A 27,725-nucleotide genomic window follows, 5' to 3' on the forward strand; every position below is an offset into this window, starting at 1 on the left:
GCAATGGACTTTTATTCCTTTAATTTTCACAGTGGCGTCTAAAATGTTAGGCATACGCGCACGCAGCCCGAAAGATGCAACGTTGCCTAATTTCAGGCTGCTGATTTTCATATTCTGCAAGAAATGTCCAATCCAATCCAATCTTTTTACACACTTTTACTTAGAATTTATGCCAAAAAAAAAAAAAATTAATACTAATTGTGTAGAGTTCATGATTCGTGAAATGTTCTCAATTTATATATGTTGTGTGTGTGTGTGTTTTGCTTAAGTTTAGGTAATAAAAAAATACACATTTGTTGTCCATTTATCATTAATCGTTAATCGTTAATCAATTGCCATTGTTACTAATCGCACAATGCGTGTGGCATGACGTAATAAAACATTTGCGGCTTTGCAACATTATCTAAAACGCATTTATTAGTTGTAATTTTAGCTGTCATACTAGGCGAATACTTAATGCGTTATATCAGTTACTCTCATTTTATGTTTATCCTTATATAGGGCATATACATATATTTGTATGTATATACATCTATTGTATTGTATTTTGTATATTGACTAAAATATAGTACATCTAATAATACTCAAAAACACAAGTCTAAACATTGTCGCACATTGAAGCGAGCTTCTTCTTCTTCTTCCACCTCCATCTCCTTTTTCATCTCCTCCTTCTCTTCGTCTTCTTATATAGTATGTACACACAAGCAACAATCGAACGGTCTCGCTCGCACACTTGCAGTTGCTGTTGTTGTTGCCATCTCGCTCTCACACGGCCGTCTCATGATCAGTCTCATCGATCCGTCCCAGACGCCAGGAATTGGGATCGCCGGCTGCAAAGAGAAGCATTCGAAAGAACAAGAAAAGAAAACCACAACGAGTTGTTGTTGTTGTTGATTGTTTGCTGTTGTTGTACTTTAATGATATTTTGTTTTTGCTACTTATATTTTAAGTTTTGTTTGAGCTTGCAACATAAAAGAGCAGCAACTACTAAAAAATAAAACATTCAACCTGTTTCACTATGTTTGTATGTGTCTGTGTGTGTGTGTGTTGAAAACATAAAACTTTGCAAAAATGAAAATTTGCAATTTTGGATTTATTTAACAACAACACATGCAAGAATTCTCTACAACGCAAGCAATTCAATAGCTACGCACACGCACACACACGCGTACACATACACATACACACACACACATACGCATACGCTTACGCAGGCACAGTTGAGGCTCAGCAGCAGGCTTAGCCTAGACAACACATACGACAAACAGACAGACAGACAGAATGTGCGTGTGCAAGAAAGGGATAGTTATATGAGCCTCATTAAAAGCTCTGCTGCGCTGCTTCTGCTTCTGCTACTGTTTCTGCTGCAGTTTCGTGTCTATTGATAAGTTTGCAGTTGTACGCGCTGTTAGGCAGCCGGGGGTGGGCAAGAAGGCAGGGCGGTGGCGGTGGCGGTGGCATTTTGGCATTTGTGATGGTTTCGAGTTTTTGGTGTTCTCTCTTTTTCTTTTTTGCATACTCGTATTCGTTGTGTGTGTGTGTGTGTAGGTGCGTGTGAGTGTGTGGAGAGAGGGGTGTGTGGTTGTTGGGGGAAAGAGAGAGAGAGAGAGAGAGAGGCCAGAAATGCAAACTTACCACAATCATAATACTTCGATATCCTGGGCAGAGCTGTTGCCATTTACGATGGTTGTTGTTGTTGTTGTTGTTGTTGTAGTTGGTGGTTGGAGTGGTTGTTGTGGTTGTTGGTGGTGTTGTTGTTGTTGTATAGTAGTTATAGTTGTAGTTGTAGTTGATTGAATACGTTTATGAACGTTACATATTTTTGTATATATAAGAGACATGATCAGATCAAATTGTTGGGAGGAGATAGGAGATAGCACACCCAAAAAATATATAAAAAATCATTGGAAATATGCATAAATGTTCAATTTTTCAATTTTGCTTTTTGGCGTGAGACAAATTTCAAACTAATGTTAAATTATTATACAGTACATTCAGAGTTAAGACACAAAAGTTAATGAATGTTGTATATAGAACTATCGTTATATTTGCATCGATAGTAAGGTGCAATTAGTAAAGTTTGCACGACATCAGCGGGTTTAAATTTTAACAAATTTACTATTGTTTACGTTGTTCAGTTGAAAATTATAATTTGCGAAGAATAAAGAAAAGAAAAAAACTTAAATCTGTAATTTACATAGCAAACTATCGAATATACGATGCTGCTATATAGCTGCGAATTCCTCCACAGATGTTTTTTTTTGTCATTGAAAACTATCGTCAACCCAAACATGCAATCATAGCTACATTTTCAATCGGCAAACTATCGAATAATCAATGCTGTTCTGTAGCTGCAAATTCTTGCGTAAATATCGGCTCTTTATTCATTGAAAACTATCGTCAAAGCTGCTAGACTTGATCTACAACCCAAACATGCAATCAAAGTAACCTTTTCAATTCAAAGTGACAACCAAGTAGCCAACCTCCCACTGAAGTCACTGAGCTTGAGCTGCACACAATAGACTTTTGCTTTTCGATAAACACTTAGACAACAATGAGGAACGACGTCAAGAAAGTGCCAAAAGTATATTGCAAATTAAAATTTACAATCGTTTTGCGATCATTAATATTGGAATACGAGGATAACATCAGTTCAGGAGCGGAGCGAGGGGAGTTTCACGATGCTGTCTAAACAAATGATTTGCGCAAATAAGCGTCGAATCCGGTCTTGTTCATTCATTCGTTAAGTGTGTCATGGGAAGTGCTGATCAGACATCATGTGGGCCTCTATATATGTATGAGAATGTTTTTATGTATGTATGTATATGCTTCATATTTTCATTCTCGACTCGGTAAATACAAAAGTTATAAAAATAGTTCATATTGCCATGTGTTGGTTGCAGTTCAGTTTTGCGAGTTAATTTTACACGTGCTAAATTTCTAAGTCAATAGCAGCTATTAACGTATCGCTGTTTCTCAGTCTTTTTATAGACACAATTCACCTCTCATTTTATGAACTTGCCAAAAAAAAACACACACACAGAAAAATACGACGATTGTTTATCGCCCGCTGAAACAAATGCAATCAAGTTTGCTTTTCTAAGGATGCTTCAAAGAGTTTCATTTCCTTTATTATGTCTATAGGAATGCTGGAAATGGAACAAGCACAAGTTTACAACACTTTGCGACTGAAAATGTAACAGCTTCGAGTATAATGTGACGATTAATGATATTTACAATACAATTTGCCAACTGGAACACTGGAATTGGAACAATAGACGCGAATTTGTGTAGGTATAAGACTTTCAATATGCTTCTTTGAATGTTGCTTCGATTTATCAGCTGGAATGCTGGAATTGAAATACTAGACGCACATTTTTTATTATTCTTAAAAGACATTTAATATGCTGCTTTTATATAAACCAACCGAAACGCTGGAATTGGAACACTAGACGCATATTTTTAGAAGACTTGAAATATGCTGCTTCAAATGTTGCTTCATTTCGACAACTGGAACGCTGGAACTGGAACACCAAATATTTTGGTATATATTTGCATAAGTATAAGACTTGTAATATGCTGCTTTGAATGTTGCTTTCATTTACCAACCGGAAAGCTGGAAATGAAACACTAGACGCATATTTTTAATATGCTGCTTCAACATTTTTTTAATTTATTAAAATTAGAATAATGGAAATGAAACACGAATTGATATTACAACGACCAAAACAGCTTTTTAATTGCAGCCTCGCGCTTACAACAATGTGTATGAAATATGAACTTTAAATCAATATTCATTTGTTCCATCCGATTGCCAATTCTATTGTCAATTGCATCCTAAAGGGGATGCGACACGTGGAATTTGGGATGCACACACACACACACACATATATATATATATATATATATATGTACATACTTAATGCATGTGTTGTGCATCCCAAATTGGGAAGCTAGTTGCGAACAAAATGCGCTTCCGGGGCAAAGTGCGAGAGCGAGTTGTGTACGCGGTGCGTTTGATTGATTGATTGACACACTGATTGACTTGAATGGTTGACTAGCTGACAGACTGGTTGGTTGGTTGTTGGTTCATTGGTTTGATGGTTGCCAGGTTTGTTTGCCAGATAATGAAGGCGAAAAACTGAATGAAAACTGTGCTATGCAAAACTCATTAACCGATAAATGAAATGATAAATGAGCAAAGCATTTAAATTGCACGTGGCTTAAGTGCCGCAGTAGAATTGACTATTTGTCGGCTGCACTTTGTGTGTAAGTTTATGGGCATGCCCAAAGTATTTACATTCAAAGCTGCTTCTTATCGCCGCCAACAACAACAACGAGCTTAGTCAATCAACAAGGGTGTTCATCCCCCTTTCTCTTCGAGGGGAAAGCCAAGTGAAATAGCGTAGGTCGAAAAAAAACAAAAACAAGTCGACGTCGATTGCAATCGCAGCAATAGCAAAATTATTTAATAAAATAAAAAATATTTTCGCCGAGATATTATTATTATGATAACACCACAGCTGTTCTTGTGCTCAATGGTCTGTCAACACATGACACCCCCTTTCCCTTCACTTCTCTCCCCATGTCGCGTCACATCGCATCGCCATAGACACAAACACACACACACTAACACACAGCCGCCTTTTTTATTTTGAATTTATTTATAGCTGCCCATTGGTCGCGTGCCCTCCATTCAGTCACCAAGGGCTTAACAGACAGGTGTCAAACGGAACTAAAGTCCCCCATGTTTTTTTATTTGTCAGCAGCAGCACAACAAATTAAAGCTGGGCGGGAAAATGGTTAGGAAAAAGGAAAATATTTCATATACTGACTTTAATATTACCATTATTATTATTATTATTATTATTATTTTTTTTATCATTATCATTATCATTATCATTATCATTATCATTATCATTATCATTATCATTATCATTATCATTATCATTATCATTATCATTATCATTATTATTATTATTATTATTATTATTATTATTATTATTATTATTATTATCATTATTATTATCATTATCATTATCATTATCATTATCATTACCATTATCATTATGATTGTCATTAGCATCATTATGATTCTCATTAGCATCATTATGATTCTCATTAGCATCATTATGATTCTCATTAGCATCATTTTGATTCTCATTAGCATCATTATGATTCTCATTAGCACCATTATGATTCTCATTAACATCATTATGATTCTCATTAGCATCATTATGATTGTCATTATCATCATTATTCTCATTATTATTATTACTTTTTTTTTACATTTAATATCTTTTTGCTTTACAAATTCTACCCCCACTTCCGCTTACCATCAAACGCCATTGAATAATTCATCTAGTGACAGTTGTGTGCAGGCCAAGAACTTCTAACAAAATACATAAACCAGCTTTTGTTGTATATTTTAAAACTGAAAATGTATATTTCCACATCGAACAGAATACAATTAACTTATGCAATTTGGTTTTATATATATATATTTGTCTTCATTGTTTGTTGTATTTCTTTTTTTTTGTTTTTGTTTTCTTTTGTTTTGTTTTGTAGCTGAAATCTTGATGGTGATCCATTTTCTTTATTTACTATTTTATTTTATTGAATTTGCATTTGTTTGCACTTAAATGTATCAATTTATTGTTATATTCAAATAGTTTCAATGCCCACATACGAATTGTATTTTAGAATTTAATTATGGCTGCATTCTTTTCAATTTTTTGTTGACTCAATCAGAGATATTCACTTCACATTCTTAACGAAACCTGAACCCAACGCTCTAATATCTCATGATCATAGCATGATCTTTTTGATATCTTTTCTAATGCATGAATGAATGAATATCAACATTAATTTGAAATAAATCGCTGCATGGACATCGAAAAAATTCGGCTAGCCGAAATTTGGTTTACTTAATTGTCTTATTTATTTTATTTCATATATGCCTAGCTAAACATTCAATTAAACAACATTTGTTATGCATAGTTTTATCATTATCATTATCATTATTATTTGTTTGTCATAATAGAATGCTTGTTATACTTTCATTTCTTTTGTTTTCTTTTCCTTGCTTTCATTTCGCATTTGCTTTGCTTTGTTAATTGTCTTTGGTTTTTTGCATTTGCTAGTTTTACACATCTAAAGTTAATTTTGATTGACAAAAATTCATTCACGCCAACAACAATAAATATACATCAATCTTTGCTATTTTTGTAGGTTTTTCGTTTTTCGGTTTTTTCTTTTCATTTCGTTTTCTTTTGTTCTTGTGTTAAATAAATTGCAACAATATAATACTTAAATTTCAGACAATCTTTTATGGGGGGTGCGTTGTTATTTATTTTAGAGGGTGGGCTGGGGGGTTTATTTATTTACCATGGGTAGGGGCGGGGGATAAGAGGGGAAATAGTGGTGGTGGGCGGGGGCGTGGGTGTAGGCTTGTCAACATCAACATTGTAAGCAACATCTTCTCTACATCTTTTCTCTTCTCTGCATCTTACACTGAGCATTTTCATGCAGCACCAAAAAGTATGCAATGGACTTTTATTCCTTTAATTTTCACAGTGGCGTCTAAAATGTTAGGCATACGCGCACGCAGCCCGAAAGATGCAACGTTGCCTAATTTCAGGCTGCTGATTTTCATATTCTGCAAGAAATGTCCAATCCAATCCAATCTTTTTACACACTTTTACTTAGAATTTATGCCAAAAAAAAAAAAAATTAATACTAATTGTGTAGAGTTCATGATTCGTGAAATGTTCTCAATTTATATATGTTGTGTGTGTGTGTGTTTTGCTTAAGTTTAGGTAATAAAAAAAATACACATTTGTTGTCCATTTATCATTAATCGTTAATCGTTAATCAATTGCCATTGTTACTAATCGCACAATGCGTGTGGCATGACGTAATAAAACATTTGCGGCTTTGCAACATTATCTAAAACGCATTTATTAGTTGTAATTTTAGCTGTCATACTAGGCGAATACTTAATGCGTTATATCAGTTACTCTCATTTTATGTTTATCCTTATATAGGGCATATACATATATTTGTATGTATATACATCTATTGTATTGTATTTTGTATATTGACTAAAATATAGTACATCTAATAATACTCAAAAACACAAGTCTAAACATTGTCGCACATTGAAGCGAGCTTCTTCTTCTTCTTCCACCTCCATCTCCTTTTTCATCTCCTCCTTCTCTTCGTCTTCTTATATAGTATGTACACACAAGCAACAATCGAACGGTCTCGCTCGCACACTTGCAGTTGCTGTTGTTGTTGCCATCTCGCTCTCACACGGCCGTCTCATGATCAGTCTCATCGATCCGTCCCAGACGCCAGGAATTGGGATCGCCGGCTGCAAAGAGAAGCATTCGAAAGAACAAGAAAAGAAAACCACAACGAGTTGTTGTTGTTGTTGTTGATTGTTTGCTGTTGTTGTACTTTAATGATATTTTGTTTTTGCTACTTATATTTTAAGTTTTGTTTGAGCTTGCAACATAAAAGAGCAGCAACTACTAAAAATAAAACATTCAACCTGTTTCACTATGTTTGTATGTGTCTGTGTGTGTGTGTGTTGAAAACATAAAACTTTGCAAAAATGAAAATTTGCAATTTTGGATTTATTTAACAACAACACATGCAAGAATTCTCTACAACGCAAGCAATTCAATAGCTACGCACACGCACACACACGCGTACACATACACATACACACACACACATACGCATACGCTTACGCAGGCACAGTTGAGGCTCAGCAGCAGGCTTAGCCTAGACAACACATACGACAAACAGACAGACAGACAGAATGTGCGTGTGCAAGAAAGGGATAGTTATATGAGCCTCATTAAAAGCTCTGCTGCGCTGCTTCTGCTTCTGCTACTGTTTCTGCTGCAGTTTCGTGTCTATTGATAAGTTTGCAGTTGTACGCGCTGTTAGGCAGCCGGGGGTGGGCAAGAAGGCAGGGCGGTGGCGGTGGCGGTGGCATTTTGGCATTTGTGATGGTTTCGAGTTTTTGGTGTTCTCTCTTTTTCTTTTTTGCATACTCGTATTCGTTGTGTGTGTGTGTGTGTAGGTGCGTGTGAGTGTGTGGAGAGAGGGGTGTGTGGTTGTTGGGGGAAAGAGAGAAGAGAGAGAGAGAGAGAGGCCAGAAATGCAAACTTACCACAATCATAAATACTTCGATATCCTGGGCAGAGCTGTTGCCATTTACGATGGTTGTTGTTGTTGTTGTTGTGTTGTAGTTGGTGGTTGGAGTGGTTGTTGTGGTTGTTGGTGGTGTTGTTGTTGTTGTATAGTAGTTATAGTTGTAGTTGTAGTTGATTGAATACGTTTATGAACGTTACATATTTTTGTATATATAAGAGACATGATCAGATCAAATTGTTGGGAGGAGATAGGAGATAGCACACCCAAAAAATATATAAAAAATCATTGGAAATATGCATAAATGTTCAATTTTTCAATTTTGCTTTTTGGCGTGAGACAAATTTCAAACTAATGTTAAATTATTATACAGTACATTCAGAGTTAAGACACAAAAGTTAATGAATGTTGTATATAGAACTATCGTTATATTTGCATCGATAGTAAGGTGCAATTAGTAAAGTTTGCACGACATCAGCGGTTTAAATTTTAACAAATTTACTATTGTTTACGTTGTTCAGTTGAAAATTATAATTTGCGAAGAATAAAGAAAAGAAAAAAACTTAAATCTGTAATTTACATAGCAAACTATCGAATATACGATGCTGCTATATAGCTGCGAATTCCTCCACAGATGTTTTTTTTTTTGTCATTGAAAAACTATCGTCAACCCAAACATGCAATCATAGCTACATTTTCAATCGGCAAACTATCGAATAATCAATGCTGTTCTGTAGCTGCAAATTCTTGCGTAAATATCGGCTCTTTATTCATTGAAAACTATCGTCAAAGCTGCTAGACTTGATCTACAACCCAAACATGCAATCAAAGTAACCTTTTCAATTCAAAGTGACAACCAAGTAGCCAACCTCCCACTGAAGTCACTGAGCTTGAGCTGCACACAATAGACTTTTGCTTTTCGATAAACACTTAGACAACAATGAGGAACGACGTCAAGAAAGTGCCAAAAGTATATTGCAAATTTAAAATTTACAATCGTTTTGCGATCATTAATATTGGAATACGAGGATAACATCAGTTCAGGAGCGGAGCGAGGGGAGTTTCACGATGCTGTCTAAACAAATGATTTGCGCAAATAAGCGTCGAATCCGGTCTTGTTCATTCATTCGTTAAGTGTGTCATGGGAAGTGCTGATCAGACATCATGTGGGCCTCTATATATGTATGAGAATGTTTTATGTATGTATGTATATGCTTCATATTTTCATTCTCGACTCGGTAAATACAAAAGTTATAAAAATAGTTCATATTGCCATGTGTTGGTTGCAGTTCAGTTTTGCGAGTTAATTTTACACGTGCTAAATTTCTAAGTCAATAGCAGCTATTAACGTATCGCCTGTTTCTCAGTCTTTTTATAGACACAATTCACCTCTCATTTTATGAACTTGCCAAAAAAAACACACACACAGAAAAATACGACGATTGTTTATCGCCCGCTGAAACAAATGCAATCAAGTTTGCTTTTCTAAGGATGCTTCAAAGAGTTTCATTTCCTTTATTATGTCTATAGGAATGCTGGAAATGGAACAAGCACAAGTTTACAACACTTTGCGACTGAAAATGTAACAGCTTCGAGTATAATGTGACGATTAATGATATTTACAATACAATTTGCCAACTGGAACACTGGAATTGGAACAATAGACGCGAATTTGTGTAGGTATAAGACTTTCAATATGCTTCTTTGAATGTTGCTTCGATTTATCAGCTGGAATGCTGGAATTGAAATACTAGACGCACATTTTTTATTATTCTTAAAAGACATTTAATATGCTGCTTTTATATAAACCAACCGAAACGCTGGAATTGGAACACTAGACGCATATTTTTAGAAGACTTGAAATATGCTGCTTCAAATGTTGCTTCATTTCGACAACTGGAACGCTGGAACTGGAACACCAAATATTTTGGTATATATTTGCATAAGTATAAGACTTGTAATATGCTGCTTTGAATGTTGCTTTCATTTACCAACCGGAAAGCTGGAAATGAAACACTAGACGCATATTTTTAATATGCTGCTTCAACATTTTTTTTAATTTATTAAAATTAGAATAATGGAAATGAAACACGAATTGATATTACAACGACCAAAACAGCTTTTTAATTGCAGCCTCGCGCTTACAACAATGTGTATGAAATATGAACTTTAAATCAATATTCATTTGTTCCATCCGATTGCCAATTCTATTGTCAATTGCATCCTAAAGGGGATGCGACACGTGGAATTTGGGATGCACACACACACACACACATATATATATATATATATATATGTACATACTTAATGCATGTGTTGTGCATCCCAAATTGGGAAGCTAGTTGCGAACAAAATGCGCTTCCGGGGCAAAGTGCGAGAGCGAGTTGTGTACGCGGTGCGTTTGATTGATTGATTGACACACTGATTGACTTGAATGGTTGACTAGCTGACAGACTGGTTGGTTGGTTGGTTCATTGGTTTGATGGTTGCCAGGTTTGTTTGCCAGATAATGAAGGCGAAAAACTGAATGAAAACTGTGCTATGCAAAACTCATTAACCGATAAATGAAATGATAAATGAGCAAAGCATTTAAATTGCACGTGGCTTAAGTGCCGCAGTAGAATTGACTATTTGTCGGCTGCACTTTGTGTGTAAGTTTATGGGCATGCCCAAAGTATTTACATTCAAAGCTGCTTCTTATCGCCGCCAACAACAACAACGAGCTTAGTCAATCAACAAGGGTGTTCATCCCCCTTTCTCTTCGAGGGGAAAGCCAAGTGAAATAGCGTAGGTCGAAAAAAAACAAAAACAAGTCGACGTCGATTGCAATCGCAGCAATAGCAAAATTATTTAATAAAATAAAAAATATTTTCGCCGAGATATTATTATTATGATAACACCACAGCTGTTCTTGTGCTCAATGGTCTGTCAACACATGACACCCCCTTTCCCTTCACTTCTCTCCCCATGTCGCGTCACATCGCATCGCCATAGACACAACACACACACACTAACACACAGCCGCCTTTTTTATTTTGAATTTATTTATAGCTGCCCATTGGTCGCGTGCCCTCCATTCAGTCACCAAGGGCTTAACAGACAGGTGTCAAACGGAACTAAAGTCCCCCATGTTTTTTTATTTGTCAGCAGCAGCACAACAAATTAAAGCTGGGCGGGAAAATGGTTAGGAAAAAGGAAAATATTTCATATACTGACTTTAATATTACCATTATTATTATTATTATTATTATTATTTTTTTTATCATTATCATTATCATTATCATTATCATTATCATTATCATTATCATTATCATTATCATTATCATTATCATTATCATTATCATTATTATTATTATTATTATTATTATTATTATTATTATTATTATTATCATTATTATTATCATTATCATTATCATTATCATTATCATTACCATTATCATTATGATTGTCATTAGCATCATTATGATTCTCATTAGCATCATTATGATTCTCATTAGCATCATTATGATTCTCATTAGCATCATTTTGATTCTCATTAGCATCATTATGATTCTCATTAGCACCATTATGATTCTCATTAACATCATTATGATTCTCATTAGCATCATTATGATTGTCATTATCATCATTATTCTCATTATTATTATTACTTTTTTTTTTTTACATTTAATATCTTTTTGCTTTACAAATTCTACCCCCACTTCCGCTTACCATCAAACGCCATTGAATAATTCATCTAGTGACAGTTGTGTGCAGGCCAAGAACTTCTAACAAATATACATAAACCAGCTTTTGTTGTATATTTTTAAAACTGAAAATGTATATTTCCACATCGAACAGAATACAATTAACTTATGCAATTTGGTTTTATATATATATATTTGTCTTCATTGTTTGTTGTATTTCTTTTTTTTGTTTTTGTTTTCTTTTGTTTTGTTTTGTAGCTGAAATCTTGATGGTGATCCATTTTCTTTATTTACTATTTTATTTTATTGAATTTGCATTTGTTTGCACTTAAATGTATCAATTTATTGTTATATTCAAATAGTTTCAATGCCCACATACGAATTGTATTTTAGAATTTAATTATGGCTGCATTCTTTTTCAATTTTTGTTGACTCAATCAGAGATATTCACTTCACATTCTTAACGAAACCTGAACCCAACGCTCTAATATCTCATGATCATAGCATGATCTTTTTGATATCTTTTCTAATGCATGAATGAATGAATATCAACATTAATTTGAAATAAATCGCTGCATGGACATCGAAAAAATTCGGCTAGCCGAAATTTGGTTTACTTAATTGTCTTATTTATTTTATTTCATATATGCCTAGCTAAACATTCAATTAAACAACATTTGTTATGCATAGTTTTTATCATTATCATTATCATTATTATTTGTTTGTCATAATAGAATGCTTGTTATACTTTCATTTCTTTTGTTTTCTTTTCCTTGCTTTCATTTCGCATTTGCTTTGCTTTGTTAATTGTCTTTGGTTTTTTGCATTTGCTAGTTTTACACATCTAAAGTTAATTTTGATTGACAAAAATTCATTCACGCCAACAACAATAAATATACATCAATCTTTGCTATTTTTGTAGGTTTTTCGTTTTTCGGTTTTTTCTTTTCATTTCGTTTTCTTTTGTTCTTGTGTTAAATAAATTGCAACAATATAATACTTAAATTTCAGACAATCTTTTATGGGGGTGCGTTGTTATTTATTTTAGAGGGTGGGCTGGGGGTTTATTTATTTACCATGGGTAGGGGCGGGGGATAAGAGGGGAAATAGTGGTGGTGGGCGGGGGCGTGGGTGTAGGCTTGTCAACATCAACATTGTAAGCAACATCTTCTCTACATCTTTTCTCTTCTCTGCATCTTACACTGAGCATTTTCATGCAGCACCAAAAAGTATGCAATGGACTTTTATTCCTTTAATTTTCACAGTGGCGTCTAAAATGTTAGGCATACGCGCACGCAGCCCGAAAGATGCAACGTTGCCTAATTTCAGGCTGCTGATTTTCATATTCTGCAAGAAATGTCCAATCCAATCCAATCTTTTTACACACTTTTACTTAGAATTTATGCCAAAAAAAAAAAAAATTAATACTAATTGTGTAGAGTTCATGATTCGTGAAATGTTCTCAATTTATATATATGTTGTGTGTGTGTGTGTTTTGCTTAAGTTTAGGTAATAAAAAAATACACATTTGTTGTCCATTTATCATTAATCGTTAATCGTTAATCAATTGCCCATTGTTACTAATCGCACAATGCGTGTGGCATGACGTAATAAAACATTTGCGGCTTTGCAACATTATCTAAAACGCATTTATTAGTTGTAATTTTAGCTGTCATACTAGGCGAATACTTAATGCGTTATATCAGTTACTCTCATTTTATGTTTATCCTTATATAGGGCATATACATATATTTGTATGTATATACATCTATTGTATTGTATTTTGTATATTGACTAAAATATAGTACATCTAATAATACTCAAAAACACAAGTCTAAACATTGTCGCACATTGAAGCGAGCTTCTTCTTCTTCTTCCACCTCCATCTCCTTTTTCATCTCCTCCTTCTCTTCGTCTTCTTATATAGTATGTACACACAAGCAACAATCGAACGGTCTCGCTCGCACACTTGCAGTTGCTGTTGTTGTTGCCATCTCGCTCTCACACGGCCGTCTCATGATCAGTCTCATCGATCCGTCCCAGACGCCAGGAATTGGGATCGCCGGCTGCAAAGAGAAGCATTCGAAAGAACAAGAAAAGAAAACCACAACGAGTTGTTGTTGTTGTTGATTGTTTGCTGTTGTTGTACTTTAATGATATTTTGTTTTTGCTACTTATATTTTAAGTTTTGTTTGAGCTTGCAACATAAAAGAGCAGCAACTACTAAAAATAAAACATTCAACCTGTTTCACTATGTTTGTATGTGTCTGTGTGTGTGTGTGTTGAAAACATAAAACTTTGCAAAAATGAAAATTTGCAATTTTGGATTTATTTAACAACAACACATGCAAGAATTCTCTACAACGCAAGCAATTCAATAGCTACGCACACGCACACACACGCGTACACATACACATACACACACACACATACGCATACGCTTACGCAGGCACAGTTGAGGCTCAGCAGCAGGCTTAGCCTAGACAACACATACGACAAACAGACAGACAGACAGAATGTGCGTGTGCAAGAAAGGGATAGTTATATGAGCCTCATTAAAAGCTCTGCTGCGCTGCTTCTGCTTCTGCTACTGTTTCTGCTGCAGTTTCGTGTCTATTGATAAGTTTGCAGTTGTACGCGCTGTTAGGCAGCCGGGGGTGGGCAAGAAGGCAGGGCGGTGGCGGTGGCGGTGGCATTTTGGCATTTGTGATGGTTTCGAGTTTTTGGTGTTCTCTCTTTTTCTTTTTTGCATACTCGTATTCGTTGTGTGTGTGTGTGTGTAGGTGCGTGTGAGTGTGTGGAGAGAGGGGTGTGTGGTTGTTGGGGGAAAGAGAGAGAGAGAGAGAGAGAGAGGCCAGAAATGCAAACTTACCACAATCATAATACTTCGATATCCTGGGCAGAGCTGTTGCCATTTACGATGGTTGTTGTTGTTGTTGTTGTTGTTGTAGTTGGTGGTTGGAGTGGTTGTTGTGGTTGTTGGTGGTGTTGTTGTTGTTGTATAGTAGTTATAGTTGTAGTTGTAGTTGATTGAATACGTTTATGAACGTTACATATTTTTGTATATATAAGAGACATGATCAGATCAAATTGTTGGGAGGAGATAGGAGATAGCACACCCAAAAAATATATATAAAAAATCATTGGAAATATGCATAAATGTTCAATTTTTCAATTTTGCTTTTTGGCGTGAGACAAATTTCAAACTAATGTTAAATTATTATACAGTACATTCAGAGTTAAGACACAAAAGTTAATGAATGTTGTATATAGAACTATCGTTATATTTGCATCGATAGTAAGGTGCAATTAGTAAAGTTTGCACGACATCAGCGGGTTTAAATTTTAACAAATTTACTATTGTTTACGTTGTTCAGTTGAAAATTATAATTTGCGAAGAATAAAGAAAAGAAAAAAACTTAAATCTGTAATTTACATAGCAAACTATCGAATATACGATGCTGCTATATAGCTGCGAATTCCTCCACAGATGTTTTTTTTTGTCATTGAAAACTATCGTCAACCCAAACATGCAATCATAGCTACATTTTCAATCGGCAAACTATCGAATAATCAATGCTGTTCTGTAGCTGCAAATTCTTGCGTAAATATCGTCTCTTTATTCATTGAAAACTATCGTCAATGCTGCTAGACTTGATCTACAACCCAAACATGCAATCATAGTAACATTTACAATCGGCAAACTATCGAATAATCAATGCTGTTCTGTAGCTGCAAATTCTTGCGTAAATATCGTCTCTTTATTCATTGAAAACTATCGTCAATGCTGCTAGACTTGATCTACAACCCAAACATGCAATCATAGTAACATTTACAATCGGCAAACTATCGAATAATCAATGCTGTTCTGTAGCTGCAAATTCTTGCGTAAATATCGGCTCTTATTCATTGAAAACTATCGTCAAAGCTGCTAGACTTGATCTACAACCCAAACATGCAATCAAAGTAACCTTTTCAATTCAAAGTGACAACCAAGTAGCCAAACTCCCACTGAAGTCACTGAGCTTGAGCTGCACACAATAGACTTTTGCTTTTCGATAAACACTTAGACAACAATGAGGAACGACGTCAAGAAAGTGCCAAAAGTATATTGCAAATTGAAATTTACAATCGTTTTGCGATCATTAATATTGGAATACGAGGATAACATCAGTTCAGGAGCGGAGCGAGGGGAGTTTCACGATGCTGTCTAAACAAATGATTTGCGCAAATAAGCGTCGAATTCGCTCTTGTTCATTCATTCGTTAAGTGTGTCATGGGAAGTGCTGATCAGACATCATGTGGGCCTCTATATATGTATGAGAATGTTTTTATGTATGTATGTATGTATATGCTTCATATTTTCATTCTCGACTCGGTAAATACAAAAGTTATAAAAATAGTTCATATTGCCATGTGTTGGTTGCAGTTCAGTTTTGCGAGTTAATTTTACACGTGCTAAATTTCTAAGTCAATAGCAGCTATTAACGTATCGCTGTTTCTCAGTCTTTTTATAGACACAATTCACCTCTCATTTTATGAACTTGCCAAAAAAAATACAACGATTGTTTATCGCCCGCTGAAACAAATGCAATCAAGTTTGCTTTTCTAAGGATGCTTCAAAGAGTTTCATTTCCTTTATTATGTATATAGGAACGCTGGAAATGGAACAAGCACAAGTTTACAACACTTTACGACTGAAAATGTAACAGCTTCGAGTATAATGTGACGATTAATGATATTAACAATACGATTTGCCAACTGGAACACTGGAATTGGAACAATAGACGCATATTTCTATAGGTATAAGACTTGAAATATGCTACTTCAAATGTTGCTTCATTTCGACAACTGGAACGTTGGAACTGGAACACCAAATGCATATTTGTATAAGTATACGACTTGTAATATGCTGCTTTGAATGTTGTTTCCATTTACCAACCGGAACGCTGGAAATGAAACACTAGACGCATATTTTTAGAAGACTTGAAATATGCTGCTTCAAATGTTGGTTCATTTCGATAACTGGAACGCTGGAACTGGAACACCAGATGCATATTTCTATAAGTATACGACTTGTAATATGCTGCTTTGAATGTTGTTTCCATTTACCAACCGGAACGCTGGAATCGAAACACTAGACGCATATTTTTAATATGCTGCTTCAACATTTTTTTAATTTATTGAAATTAGAATAATGGAAATGAAACACGAATTGATATTACAACGACCAAAACAGCTTTTAAATTGCAGCCTCGCGCCTACAACAATGTGTATGAAATATGAACTTTAAATCAATATTCATTTGTTCCATCCGATTGCCAATTCTATTGTCAATTGTATCCTAAAGGGGATGCGACACGTGGAATTTGGGATGCACACACACACACACATATATATATATATATATATATATATACATACTTAATGCATGTGTTGTGCATCCCAAATTGGGAAGCTAGTTGCGAACAAAATGCGCTTCCGGGGCAAAGTGCGAGAGCGAGTTGTGTACGCGGTGCGTTTGATTGATTGATTGACACACTGATTGACTTGAATGGTTGACTAGCTGACAGACTGGTTGGTTGGCTGGTTGGTTCATTGGTTTGATGGTTGCCAGGTTTGTTTCCCAGATAATGAAGGCGAAAAACTGAATGAAAACTGTGCTATGCAAAACTCATTAACCGATAAATGAAATGATAAATGAGCAAAGCATTTAAATTGCACGTGGCTTAAGTGCCGCAGTAGAATTGACTATTTGTCGGCTGCACTTTGTGTGTAAGTTTATGGGCATGCCCAAAGTATTTACATTCAAAGCTGCTTCTTATCGCCGCCAACAACAACAACGAGCTTAGTCAATCAACAAGGGTGTTCATCCCCCTTTCTCTTCGAGGGGAAAGCCAAGTGAAATAGCGTAGGTCGAAAAAAAACAAAAACAAGTCGACGTCGATTGCAATCGCAGCAATAGCAAAATTATTTAATAAAATAAAAAATATTTTCGCCGAGATATTATTATTATGATAACACCACAGCTTAGAGTATAATTACTCCACAGCGGGTATAAACGTTTTATGATGCGTCATGTTTATCCAGTTTTTCTTAAGTTTTAAATTCTAATAAATAATGATTTTCTTTAAAAAAAATATATGCATTTATGATTTCCAAAGTTTTCCATTTTAATCGAAAGAAAGATTGCAATTTATAAGTAATTTTTAAATATATTAAGACACAAAAGTTGGGGAATATATATAACTATAGAACTATCGGTAACAATTGAACCGATAGTAAGGTGAATTTGTAAACAGCGAAATCGCTATACAAGAGTAAGAAATATACTAGCATTGACGTTGCATCAATCTGTGCTGCGATTGAAAGTTTAATTTAAAAAAAAAGAGTAAAATACATTCAAAGAAACTTTTGCGATATTCAAACGCTTTTACTATCGGCAAAGTATCGAATATTTTTATTTCATTAAATCGAGTTTATTTTTGAAAGCTAGACTCTTGATTTTGAAAATATATTTTTAAAACAAAATAAACAACATTTAATAAAATTCTTGCGATATTAAAATGATTTTACTATCAGCAAAAGTATCGAAGACTTTTATTTCATTGAATCGATAGAGTATTTACGTGTTCCACAACTAAATTTATTTATTTAAACTAGACTCGTGATCCCCTTTGGTTATCTTTCACTATTATTTCTTGTCATTTGATTTGGAAAGAGTATTTACAAGTGCTTAGAGAGGAAGCTGAGTATTTGAGTTGTGCTCGTCGTCGTTGGCTGGGGTTGTTAATCATTTTAATTGTGAATTAAAATAAAAAACAAATCATTGCCATTTGAGCGAAATGAATGTTAATGATGCGCAAACAGGTATCGAGCCGCAAAAGGCGCACGCGCTCCTTATCGCTCAACCCAGTGAAAGAGAGCGAGAACGATAGAGAATGAAAGAGAGAGAGAGAGCGAGCGAGATCGAGGGAGAGTGGGGGCTGGGAGGAAGTGAGGATCGATAGATGGATGGATCGATGGATGGGTGTGTGCACGTGCTTTGCATGCTCGCATCGATCGATCATTTTGTGGCCGAGGCGAAAACGTTGGCGAAACGAAGGCGAAATATGTGCGAAAATAAAGCAACGTTGTTTTTGTTTCATGTCTGGCACACTTAAACAATTAAAAAAAAGAAGACAAAAAACGAACAACAAATTAATTAAACGCTGTCAAATTGGGTTATGTTGTAGTCATTGTTGTTGTTGTTGTTGTGTGTTTTATCATTATTTATGTTCATCATTCTGTTTTGGCTTGTTTACATTCACTTTCTGCTAATAATAATGTTAAGTTTATATTATAAATATGATACAATTTCATAAGTATGTACAATTCTATGGTTTTTTTTTTTTTTTTGTTTGCTTTTTTTCTGAGCCTTAAGTTAAAACTATTTAATATATTAATTAGTTTATTATATCAATATTTAAATGTTTGTATATGCATAGGTGTATATTTGTGGGTGTGTGTGTATTTACCGTTTTTTTCTTTTTAAATTCGTACGCAAATCATTCGAAAAAAAAAACAAAATCATTAACAAAATCACAAAAAAGAAACACATAAATCAAATCATCAAATCAAATCAAATAAAAGAGGCAACAACAAAATCGAATGGAAATGCAAAGAAATTAATATACAAACAAAATTGTGATAATGATAGGCAAACAACAAATAATATATACATATGTATGTGTACGTTATGTATACGCCATGTGGTACGCCGAGCTATATGTAGGTATGTCTATAAATTAATATAATTATTGTTCGTGTGCCCAGCACAGTAAAAACTTTTCCATTATTAAATGTGGAACGGAAGTCGAAATATAATTTCATATTTTCTATATGCACATTTGACAAATTGCTATTTTATTTAAATCATTTGTTATTGCAATTAAATAAATGAATAATAAAATAAAAAAAAAAGTAAAGTGTTGGATTTTATCGCGCACAAAATTATTGTTATATATCGTATATCATTGGCTCTGAACTTTGATCTTTTCTCGCACAGCGCATTAAACTTTTTTTTTATAATTGGTTGACGATCAGTTGAGGATCGATCGGTGATTAAGTGAGAAGTCACGAGCAATGGTTGTTGATTTCCAGCGAATTGACACTGAAGATCAACTAATTTTATATATTGATTGATGCACTAAAATAATGTTAACTCTTAACGTAAAATCTTTCAACTGAATTCCTAAATTGATCTTCAACTGATCGATGTATCGATCGATGCACTAAAATAATGTTAACTCTTGAAGCGAAATCTTTGAACTGAAATCTAAAAAATGATCTTCAACTGATCGCAAGTCGACGTTTTGTTCTTGATCACTAGATTATTGAGTCTGCAGCGAATGCTTTGAGTCACTTTCAAATGCATCCGAGCAGCAGCTGTTCAGCTGATTAAGTCCGAATTTCAATTTCAATTTAGCTTGATCGCTTTCAAATCTACAAAATTGTTGATTAGCATTTGGTTATTTAACAAAGCTGAAGTTCACCTTCTCATGCTGCACTTTATGAATTTTATCGTTTATAACTGTAGATTTTATGCGGCTAAAGCTCAACTGATCTCTTTAAGTGATCTTCAATTGCCCACATATTTATTCTAGAGTTGAAAACTTAAAGCCCCAATGCAACAACTTCTCACAAAACTGATCTCATTTTTATTCGACTCGAATTGCAGTTGAATTTCAATGCAAGCAACAAATCTCAAGTGAAGTGATCTCAACTGATCTACAACAGCAAAACTGTGTGAGTACTTATTTCATTATTTATTTATTTATTTTTCCCCGTCTTTGATTTTCCACTTTTGTTTGCTTTGTGCCAATTTTTGTGTACATTTCCGTCGCTGGTGTAAATGGAAATTTTTTGGCGCGCCCGAGTAAAAGATCATAAGTGTTTGTACCTGGCAACAACTTGTCGATTATCAGTATAGATTAAAAGAGAGTGTGTGAGTGTGAGTGTGTGTGTTACAGTTAGTTATTGCTTAAGGTTAGTGTTGAGTTAGATGAGCATTCAAAGGGAGAGCGAGAGAGAGAGAGGTGCGAGTGAGTTCTAGACGATAATGGGAGAAGTTGTTGTTATTCATGATGAAGTTGATGACGCGATCAGATGTTGTATGTTGATTGTTGTAGCTCTTGATTGATTGATTGATTGACGATTGTTTAAGCAGATGTTGCATATATACAACAAATGTTTTTTTTTCTTTCTGCTTCTGGCCTTCAGCTTAACTTCATCTTGTGCTGCAACTGTGTGTGTGTGTGTGTGTGTGTGTGTGTAAGTGTTTGTCAGTGTGTGTTTGATTGCTTCATTGAGTGCCGTTGTTGTAAGCAGCGGCAGCAGCAGCAGCGGCGGCGGCGGAGGCAGCAGCAGAATTCACGTAGTGATCGATATTGGTGTCGGCCGCTGGAGATGGCAACTGATGCGGCTTTGTGATCGTGTGTGGTGGTTGTGGTGGTGGTACGTGTTTGTACGTGCGACCAAGTAAAGGAACATGCTCTTCTAAAATTAGATAGCGAATCGGTAAAGAAAAAAATAAACGAACATACAATAAACATCAAAAAACTTGTCGGTCAAATGCAACAAAAAACAACACAAAATAACAAATCGAAAACAGAAATCAGAAATCAGAAAATGAACAAAGCTCAAAATGCAATTAAGACATCAGACATCAGGCAGGCAACTTTGTTTGTGTGCTTTGGTTAGTTAACAAATCGCGATACAAAAAGGAAACGGGTGGGAAAAAAATGTCAAACTTGTTTGTGGTATTAATTGATTTCAATTTATTTCTTGTAGCATGCAACAAAGCGAGTTAACAAGCCCCTTGTGCTTGCACTTGTCAGTTCCCGTTCCCAAGCTCGCAATTAAGCAAAAAGCGGTTAAAAAGGAGGCGCAGCAGTTGGCAATGTTAACGTGTTTGTGTATGTGTTTGTGTGTGTGTGTATGTGAGATAGAGATAGTGATAGTGACAGACAGAGAGACAATTAGACAGTTAGATAAACAGAGAAAGACAGAGAGAGAGAGAGAGAGAGAAATACCACAACCGACTTGGACAACAAGGAATATGGAAAGAAACACAATTTACACAGACAAAGAGAGAGAATGCGAATATCGAAAATCGATAAATGTATCGATCACACACTCACCCTGCAGCTGGCGATTGATCAGCGCCGTCAGGCCGTGGCCCACTTCGACGCTCTTCTTCAAGATGAGCATCGGCTTGTCCTCGGCATCCTCCGCATAGCCGCCCGAGGGCAGGAAACCATTGCTAGCTATCGATTCGCTCACCTGCAAAGACACAGAGAGAGAGTGATCGATAGTAAAGTGATTGTGATTGTTGTGTGTGTGTGTGTGGAGGAAAACAGGGGGAAGCATGGCTAAAATTGAGCTGGTGTTGTTAGGCTTGGCTAGTCTTCGTCACCTGTGTCACCTGCATTAGCTTTTTGACCACATCGCGGCCGAGTATGTGATCGAAGACGGTCTGCAGAAACGGTTCCGCCATTATCGATAACTTGAGCTTATCGCGATGCCAGATCAACACACGCGACTCCTCCATGGCCATGATGGACACCTGCGAACAACAAAATTGTACACATTTAGCAGTTATCGTTTATCGTATTTGTTATCGATAAGTTATGGAGTTAAGCTCACCTGGAAATAGTCGTCGGTTGAGACGCCAAACCATTCTGGCGAGTCTAGGAACTGATGGGGAAACACAATGTGCAGTGCGCGCTGATGCTGCGACACGACCAATCTGCAAAAGTGATATCGATTGTTAATATCGGTTGTATGACGATAGTAGATAATTAAGTTTATTAACCGAAAGAACCCAAAAACAATAAAATGTCAAGAACATCACAAAATTTGATTCATATATAAAGTTTGATGTAGCGTTTTGCTTAATTATCGATAGTTAATATCGATAGTAGAAACTTCAGACGCTTCAATTTTAAAAATAATAAAAACCAAAACCTGTTTTTCAAGAACATTACAAAAATGTACTTTTCAAAATAATTTTTTTATATTCATTTAATTAATTCTTTTCGATTTGCAGTTTCTATAATTTCAATTCAATTTTAAAACGATTCAAGTTCACCGTTTCAAGATTTTGTGTACGATTTTCGAATGCTATACGTTCTCATATAAAATGTATTATGGTTTGTAGCTATGAATTAAATACTAGATTACAAAATGAAAAGGCAAAGTGTTAAAAAAGTTTCTTCTAAGAATCGTGTTAGATTGAAGTTTAATGCTTTTGCTTCCTTTATATGAACACTTTTGCATTGCTTTATATGAACTAAAAATAATCTTAATTCAAGAAAATACCTTTTGTATGAACTTTAGTGAAGAATTTTTGTAGTCTTGTTTGAAGATTCTATATTTATATGTTATTTTATATATAATATTTTGTATTCTTTTGTTTATCTGAAAATTGATTTCAGTAATTCAATATATTTCCTAAATAAATCGTCTATAGTACGAGTATGTAAAATGATGGGCACATTTCTAAAACATTTCCAAATGTTATGATCACTCCTTATCGATTTAAAATGATTTCATTTTCATATTGACTCAACAACTGAAGTATTTCTAGGTGTCTGTACAGTATTTATATTGTTGAATTGCTGAACGTGCAAAAAACATTACTCACTTGCCGCTCAGCACCAGCGACAGGCTGTCCACCTTGGTGACCTTCTCCTGTGCGTAGACCTCCTGGTACTTTAGTGCCCTGATCACCTTCATGCAGTTGAGCACCTTCCGGAACTGATGTCGCGTCACGCGCAGCGGTTGAAACAGCGCCACATACACCTGCCGAAGAGGGAGAGAAGAGAGAAAGATATTGTAATTCAGAGAACATGCAACAAATATTTCTGCTTATCTTTCGTATTTCCCTCTTTACAATTTGCAACACGCGATCGCGCGCTGTCGATCGCATTTTCCCAGGCAGCCGCCTTATCAACAACAGCAACATCTCTTTCGACTCTCTTGGGAATGCCACGAATGCCCATAAAATATTGCCTAATCGCCAACTGGCACGACTAGCCCCCTCTTAACTACATATATACTATATGTATGTAGTCCCCCCCCTCCCAAGGGGTGTGCGGCGGTGCGTGTGGCTCGTTCCCCAATTGGGAGTTGCGGCTCGCAATTCATTGCATTGCTTTGTTAATTGAATGATTGCCTATCCATCGAGCGCGATCTTTAACATAATTAATCGTTCACTTACATTGTTGTAATGCGCATATTTGTCATAGCAACAGGCAGAAGGCGCAAGCATGCTCGACTAGCACATACTCTGTACTTAAATTATTTTATAAGATTTTACTTTCAGTTAATAAATCATTTCAATGTTTAAGAGTATTATTACATATAAAGTAACATAAAGAATATATATTTTTGATCAACGTGTACAACTGAGACGATATAGTCATTTTCGTCTGTCCGTATAAACACCTAGATTTTAGAGGCTATAAGATATCTCTATTGCTATCATTTTTATCAATATACCAAAAATACATTTCAGTATTTCTCAGTATAAATTTTTTACAGCACTGATTATTTCAATATATCGAATATGCATTTGGGTATACTTTAGTATTTTTTTGTATATTAATTTGATATATTTCCATGATATATACATCTCAGAGGTTATGAGAGATAGAGCTTCCGGTTTTTGTTTACAGTATTTGTTATAGCAATGTATTAAATATGCATTTCGGTATATTTCAGTATATTTTACAGTACTTGTAGTATCAATATACTAAATAGTCATTTCGGTATGTTTCAGTATTTTTGGTATATTAATATGGTATATTTAAATGGTAATACCACACCGAATTCGACTGTAGTTTTAAACAATCAGCAATCTCATTTATTTCATTTTCTTTGACTGTCATCACTTGATTCTTCATTTTTTCAGTATGCAGCAAAGACAATTTCATTATCTGCCTTTGCCTATAATACATATTAGACAACAAGAATTTTATAGTTTGTTTTAATTGCATTTAATAATAAGTCAAAGTCGAAAGTCTAATTAAAAACGCTGTTACTTAAAAATTTATACCATCGATAGCCAAAGATTGCATAAAGCGATCGCCTTGAATGTCATCCATAAACTACAGGGTATTTTTCTTTTGTTTCTTTTTTGTTGTTTGTTATCAGTAGTTATTTGTTATATGGCAGCAATTGGTATAGGAAATGTGTAGTAAATCACAAACTTAATTGCCACCAGCCTGACACTCGAATGCTATCTGAATTAGTCACGTGCTTGCTCCCGTATTACAGGGTATTATCTGTGATTGCTTTTTCTAGAAATTTGCATATGAAATAACGATTCCAAGTCGCTTTTAATTACGTAGAACTTCAACTCGGCTCTAGACTGATCGGGAATCGGTTTCTAGAGCGTTTAGATAAGACGGGGCGGACAGCAAGTCGTCAATCTAGATTCCTGTTGACGACTGATAAGATACACTCTCTGGTCTTTTTATTTGCTATTTTTGTTGCCAGCAGCAGTTTGTGTAAATATTTTGCGAAGCGTGCGATCTATCAATATTGTGAGCGCAGTGTAATAAAGTAATACAATCAACTGGCAATTTGCCATGCTAATCACTTGTTACAACAACACCCGATCAACGATCAACACACAAGTTTTGCCAGCGACCAACATCATCATCATCATCAAATCATGTGTCTAACTTATCACTCTTTATCGTCATCATTTAACGCCACTCAATATTAGCCCGCATTAAATGGGCCAACAACAACAACGGCAAATCGACGTCGCATGGTCACAAAACTTGAAGCCACATGGCCAACAAAATTTTTCGGTATTTCTTTTTTATTTCGCATTTTCCATTTTGTTGCCATGCGAAAAAGTTTACAAACCGTTTTGCTGACGGGGCGATTACAATGATACCCAATATGCGAGACACGAGAAACCAGCCAACAGCAAGCGGCAACATAGATGCAACAGACACACGCCAACAAACACCACACGGATACCACATACACAACCAACAACCAACAGCCAACAGCCACCATCTAGTCACTAGACACTAGACACTGCACTTGGTGGACAGAAGTGGGATGCGGGGGATGCGGAGGGTGAGGTGTTGCATACCTCAAGCGCGAGCGGTTTATTAGTTTTATTTAAATGCTCTCACAGCAAATTGGGCAACTACACAACGACAACGGACACACATTCAAAATTAATGAAATTTGAATAGCACCCAGCAACGATGAAATAATTTCCTAGTATTTCATTCACATTTTCAAAGCGTTCGAGAAAATCTAGGTTACAAATATTTCACAATTTCATTTCGTTCGTAAATATCCCAGTATTCTCATTTAGTACATTGCAATTTCCCAGTATTTCATTAACATTTTCAAAGTTTTCGATGTAATCCAAGTAATGAGAATAGTAGATTTCCAATTCGTTATAATAATCCAGTATTTCTTTCACACTCTGTGTTTTCACCAGTATTTTATTGAAATATCCCAATATTTGTTTGAAATTTCCCGATATTTTTGAAGCTTTCGATATAATTTAAACTACAGGAAATAATCCAGTAATGGCATTCGCTACTTCAGTATTTTGACCAACAACAATATCCCAATAATTTGAAAAATTTCAATATTTTCCCATTATTTCTCAATTAACGCGTTAGTAATCTGCAATCTATAAAAACCTTTTTTAATTACGTCCACATTTAATTTGTTCCTAACCTAAGATACCAATATTTCAATTCAATTAGCTGACCTGCATTCTACCTGAGTTCACACACGTTCCATTGAGCCTCACAATCAAATTACTTTCCACTTGAATGCCTTATATTTTTAGAAGTCAGTCAACACAATCGCATTTACCAGTTTTAACCAGTATTCAGTAATCGGAAAACAAATGCAGAAACCACCCGAAAATCTATATAATCTCGACAGCACTTGAAAAGTCTATGCAATTTCATTTGGTGTGGAGTATTTTTGCTATAATTACAGGACAGAAGATAGCAATTATCATTATAACGATGATAGACTTATTATATCATATCTCTAATTGCAGTTGGCATATAAATAGAAGTTTCAATTTTTTGTGGCAAGCAAATCCAAATATTTCAACAGTATTTGATTGAGAATTACTGGAAACAGGGTATTTATATAGGGTGAATAACTGTTTATAGCAATCAGTTGACTTGCATTAGCTTTGATGGATTAGGGTAATCAAATGTCAACGTTATGAATTCAACATTCGTTTTGCGCTATGCTTCTCCGCTTTCCAATACCCTGCGAATGCCAGTAAGTTGCTTAAAAGATATGCCCAACGTGTAGACTCAAGTGTAAATATTGTAAGAATAACAATTATATTTGAGCAGACTTCTTAGCACTACCTAGATATGTATAAGTATAAAAAATGACAATTATATTTTAGCCTTCAGCCTTCTAAGCACTACTGTTCTTATAAGTTAGAGTTTTCACTGTGATAAACTGTGCCTTAGATAGATTAGATTGATATTTGAGAATACTTATTGATCCTCATTATGTTTCTACCTTACACTACGTAAAAATTACAGTTATATTTGAGCCTTCAGCCTTCTTAGCACTACCGTACTTATTAGTTGCAGTTTTCAGTTCTCTAATTAACTGTAGAACATTTGATTGTTATTTGACATTATTTACAGATCCTCATTGTAGCTCCACTTCAAACTACGTATAATTATTATAAATGACAATTATATTTGAGCAGCCTTCTTAACACTACCGTTTTTATGTATTTAAATTTTGAATACATACTTTAAGCTGTAGTTTTCACGCTTAGTCTTCGATTAACTGGGGAGCATTACA

General features: G+C 35.1%; 1 protein-coding gene across 10 annotated transcripts in view; it reads right to left on the reverse strand.

The window, feature by feature from the left end:
• Window positions 1–391: 391 nt before the first annotated feature.
• The window catches only part of LOC117578231 (blood vessel epicardial substance), a 53,022-nt gene continuing 25,688 nt past the window's right edge, over window positions 392–27,725 (reverse strand). For 2 of the 10 annotated variants that reach the window (XM_034263608.2, XM_034263609.2), the window contains exons 4-8: window positions 23,539–23,696; window positions 22,539–22,641; window positions 22,309–22,458; window positions 22,034–22,175; window positions 20,115–21,389 (exon numbers count right to left, since the gene is read on the reverse strand). In XM_034263608.2, the coding sequence (XP_034119499.1) occupies window positions 21,196–21,389; window positions 22,034–22,175; window positions 22,309–22,458; window positions 22,539–22,641; window positions 23,539–23,696 (747 nt within the window). In that variant the 3' untranslated portion in view covers window positions 20,115–21,195. Of the gene's footprint in view, window positions 831–1,635; window positions 1,669–6,936; window positions 7,376–13,479; window positions 13,919–14,724; window positions 14,758–20,114; window positions 21,390–22,033; window positions 22,176–22,308; window positions 22,459–22,538; window positions 22,642–23,538; window positions 23,697–27,725 lie in introns of those variants that run through there. The other 8 variants (XM_052005950.1, XM_052005952.1, XM_052005946.1 and 5 more) reach the window with 8 other exon arrangements.

The sequence above is a fragment of the Drosophila albomicans genome, chromosome X (genome assembly GCF_009650485.2).
Source record: "Drosophila albomicans strain 15112-1751.03 chromosome X, ASM965048v2, whole genome shotgun sequence".
In the NCBI taxonomy this organism is placed as follows: Eukaryota; Metazoa; Arthropoda; class Insecta; order Diptera; family Drosophilidae; genus Drosophila; species Drosophila albomicans.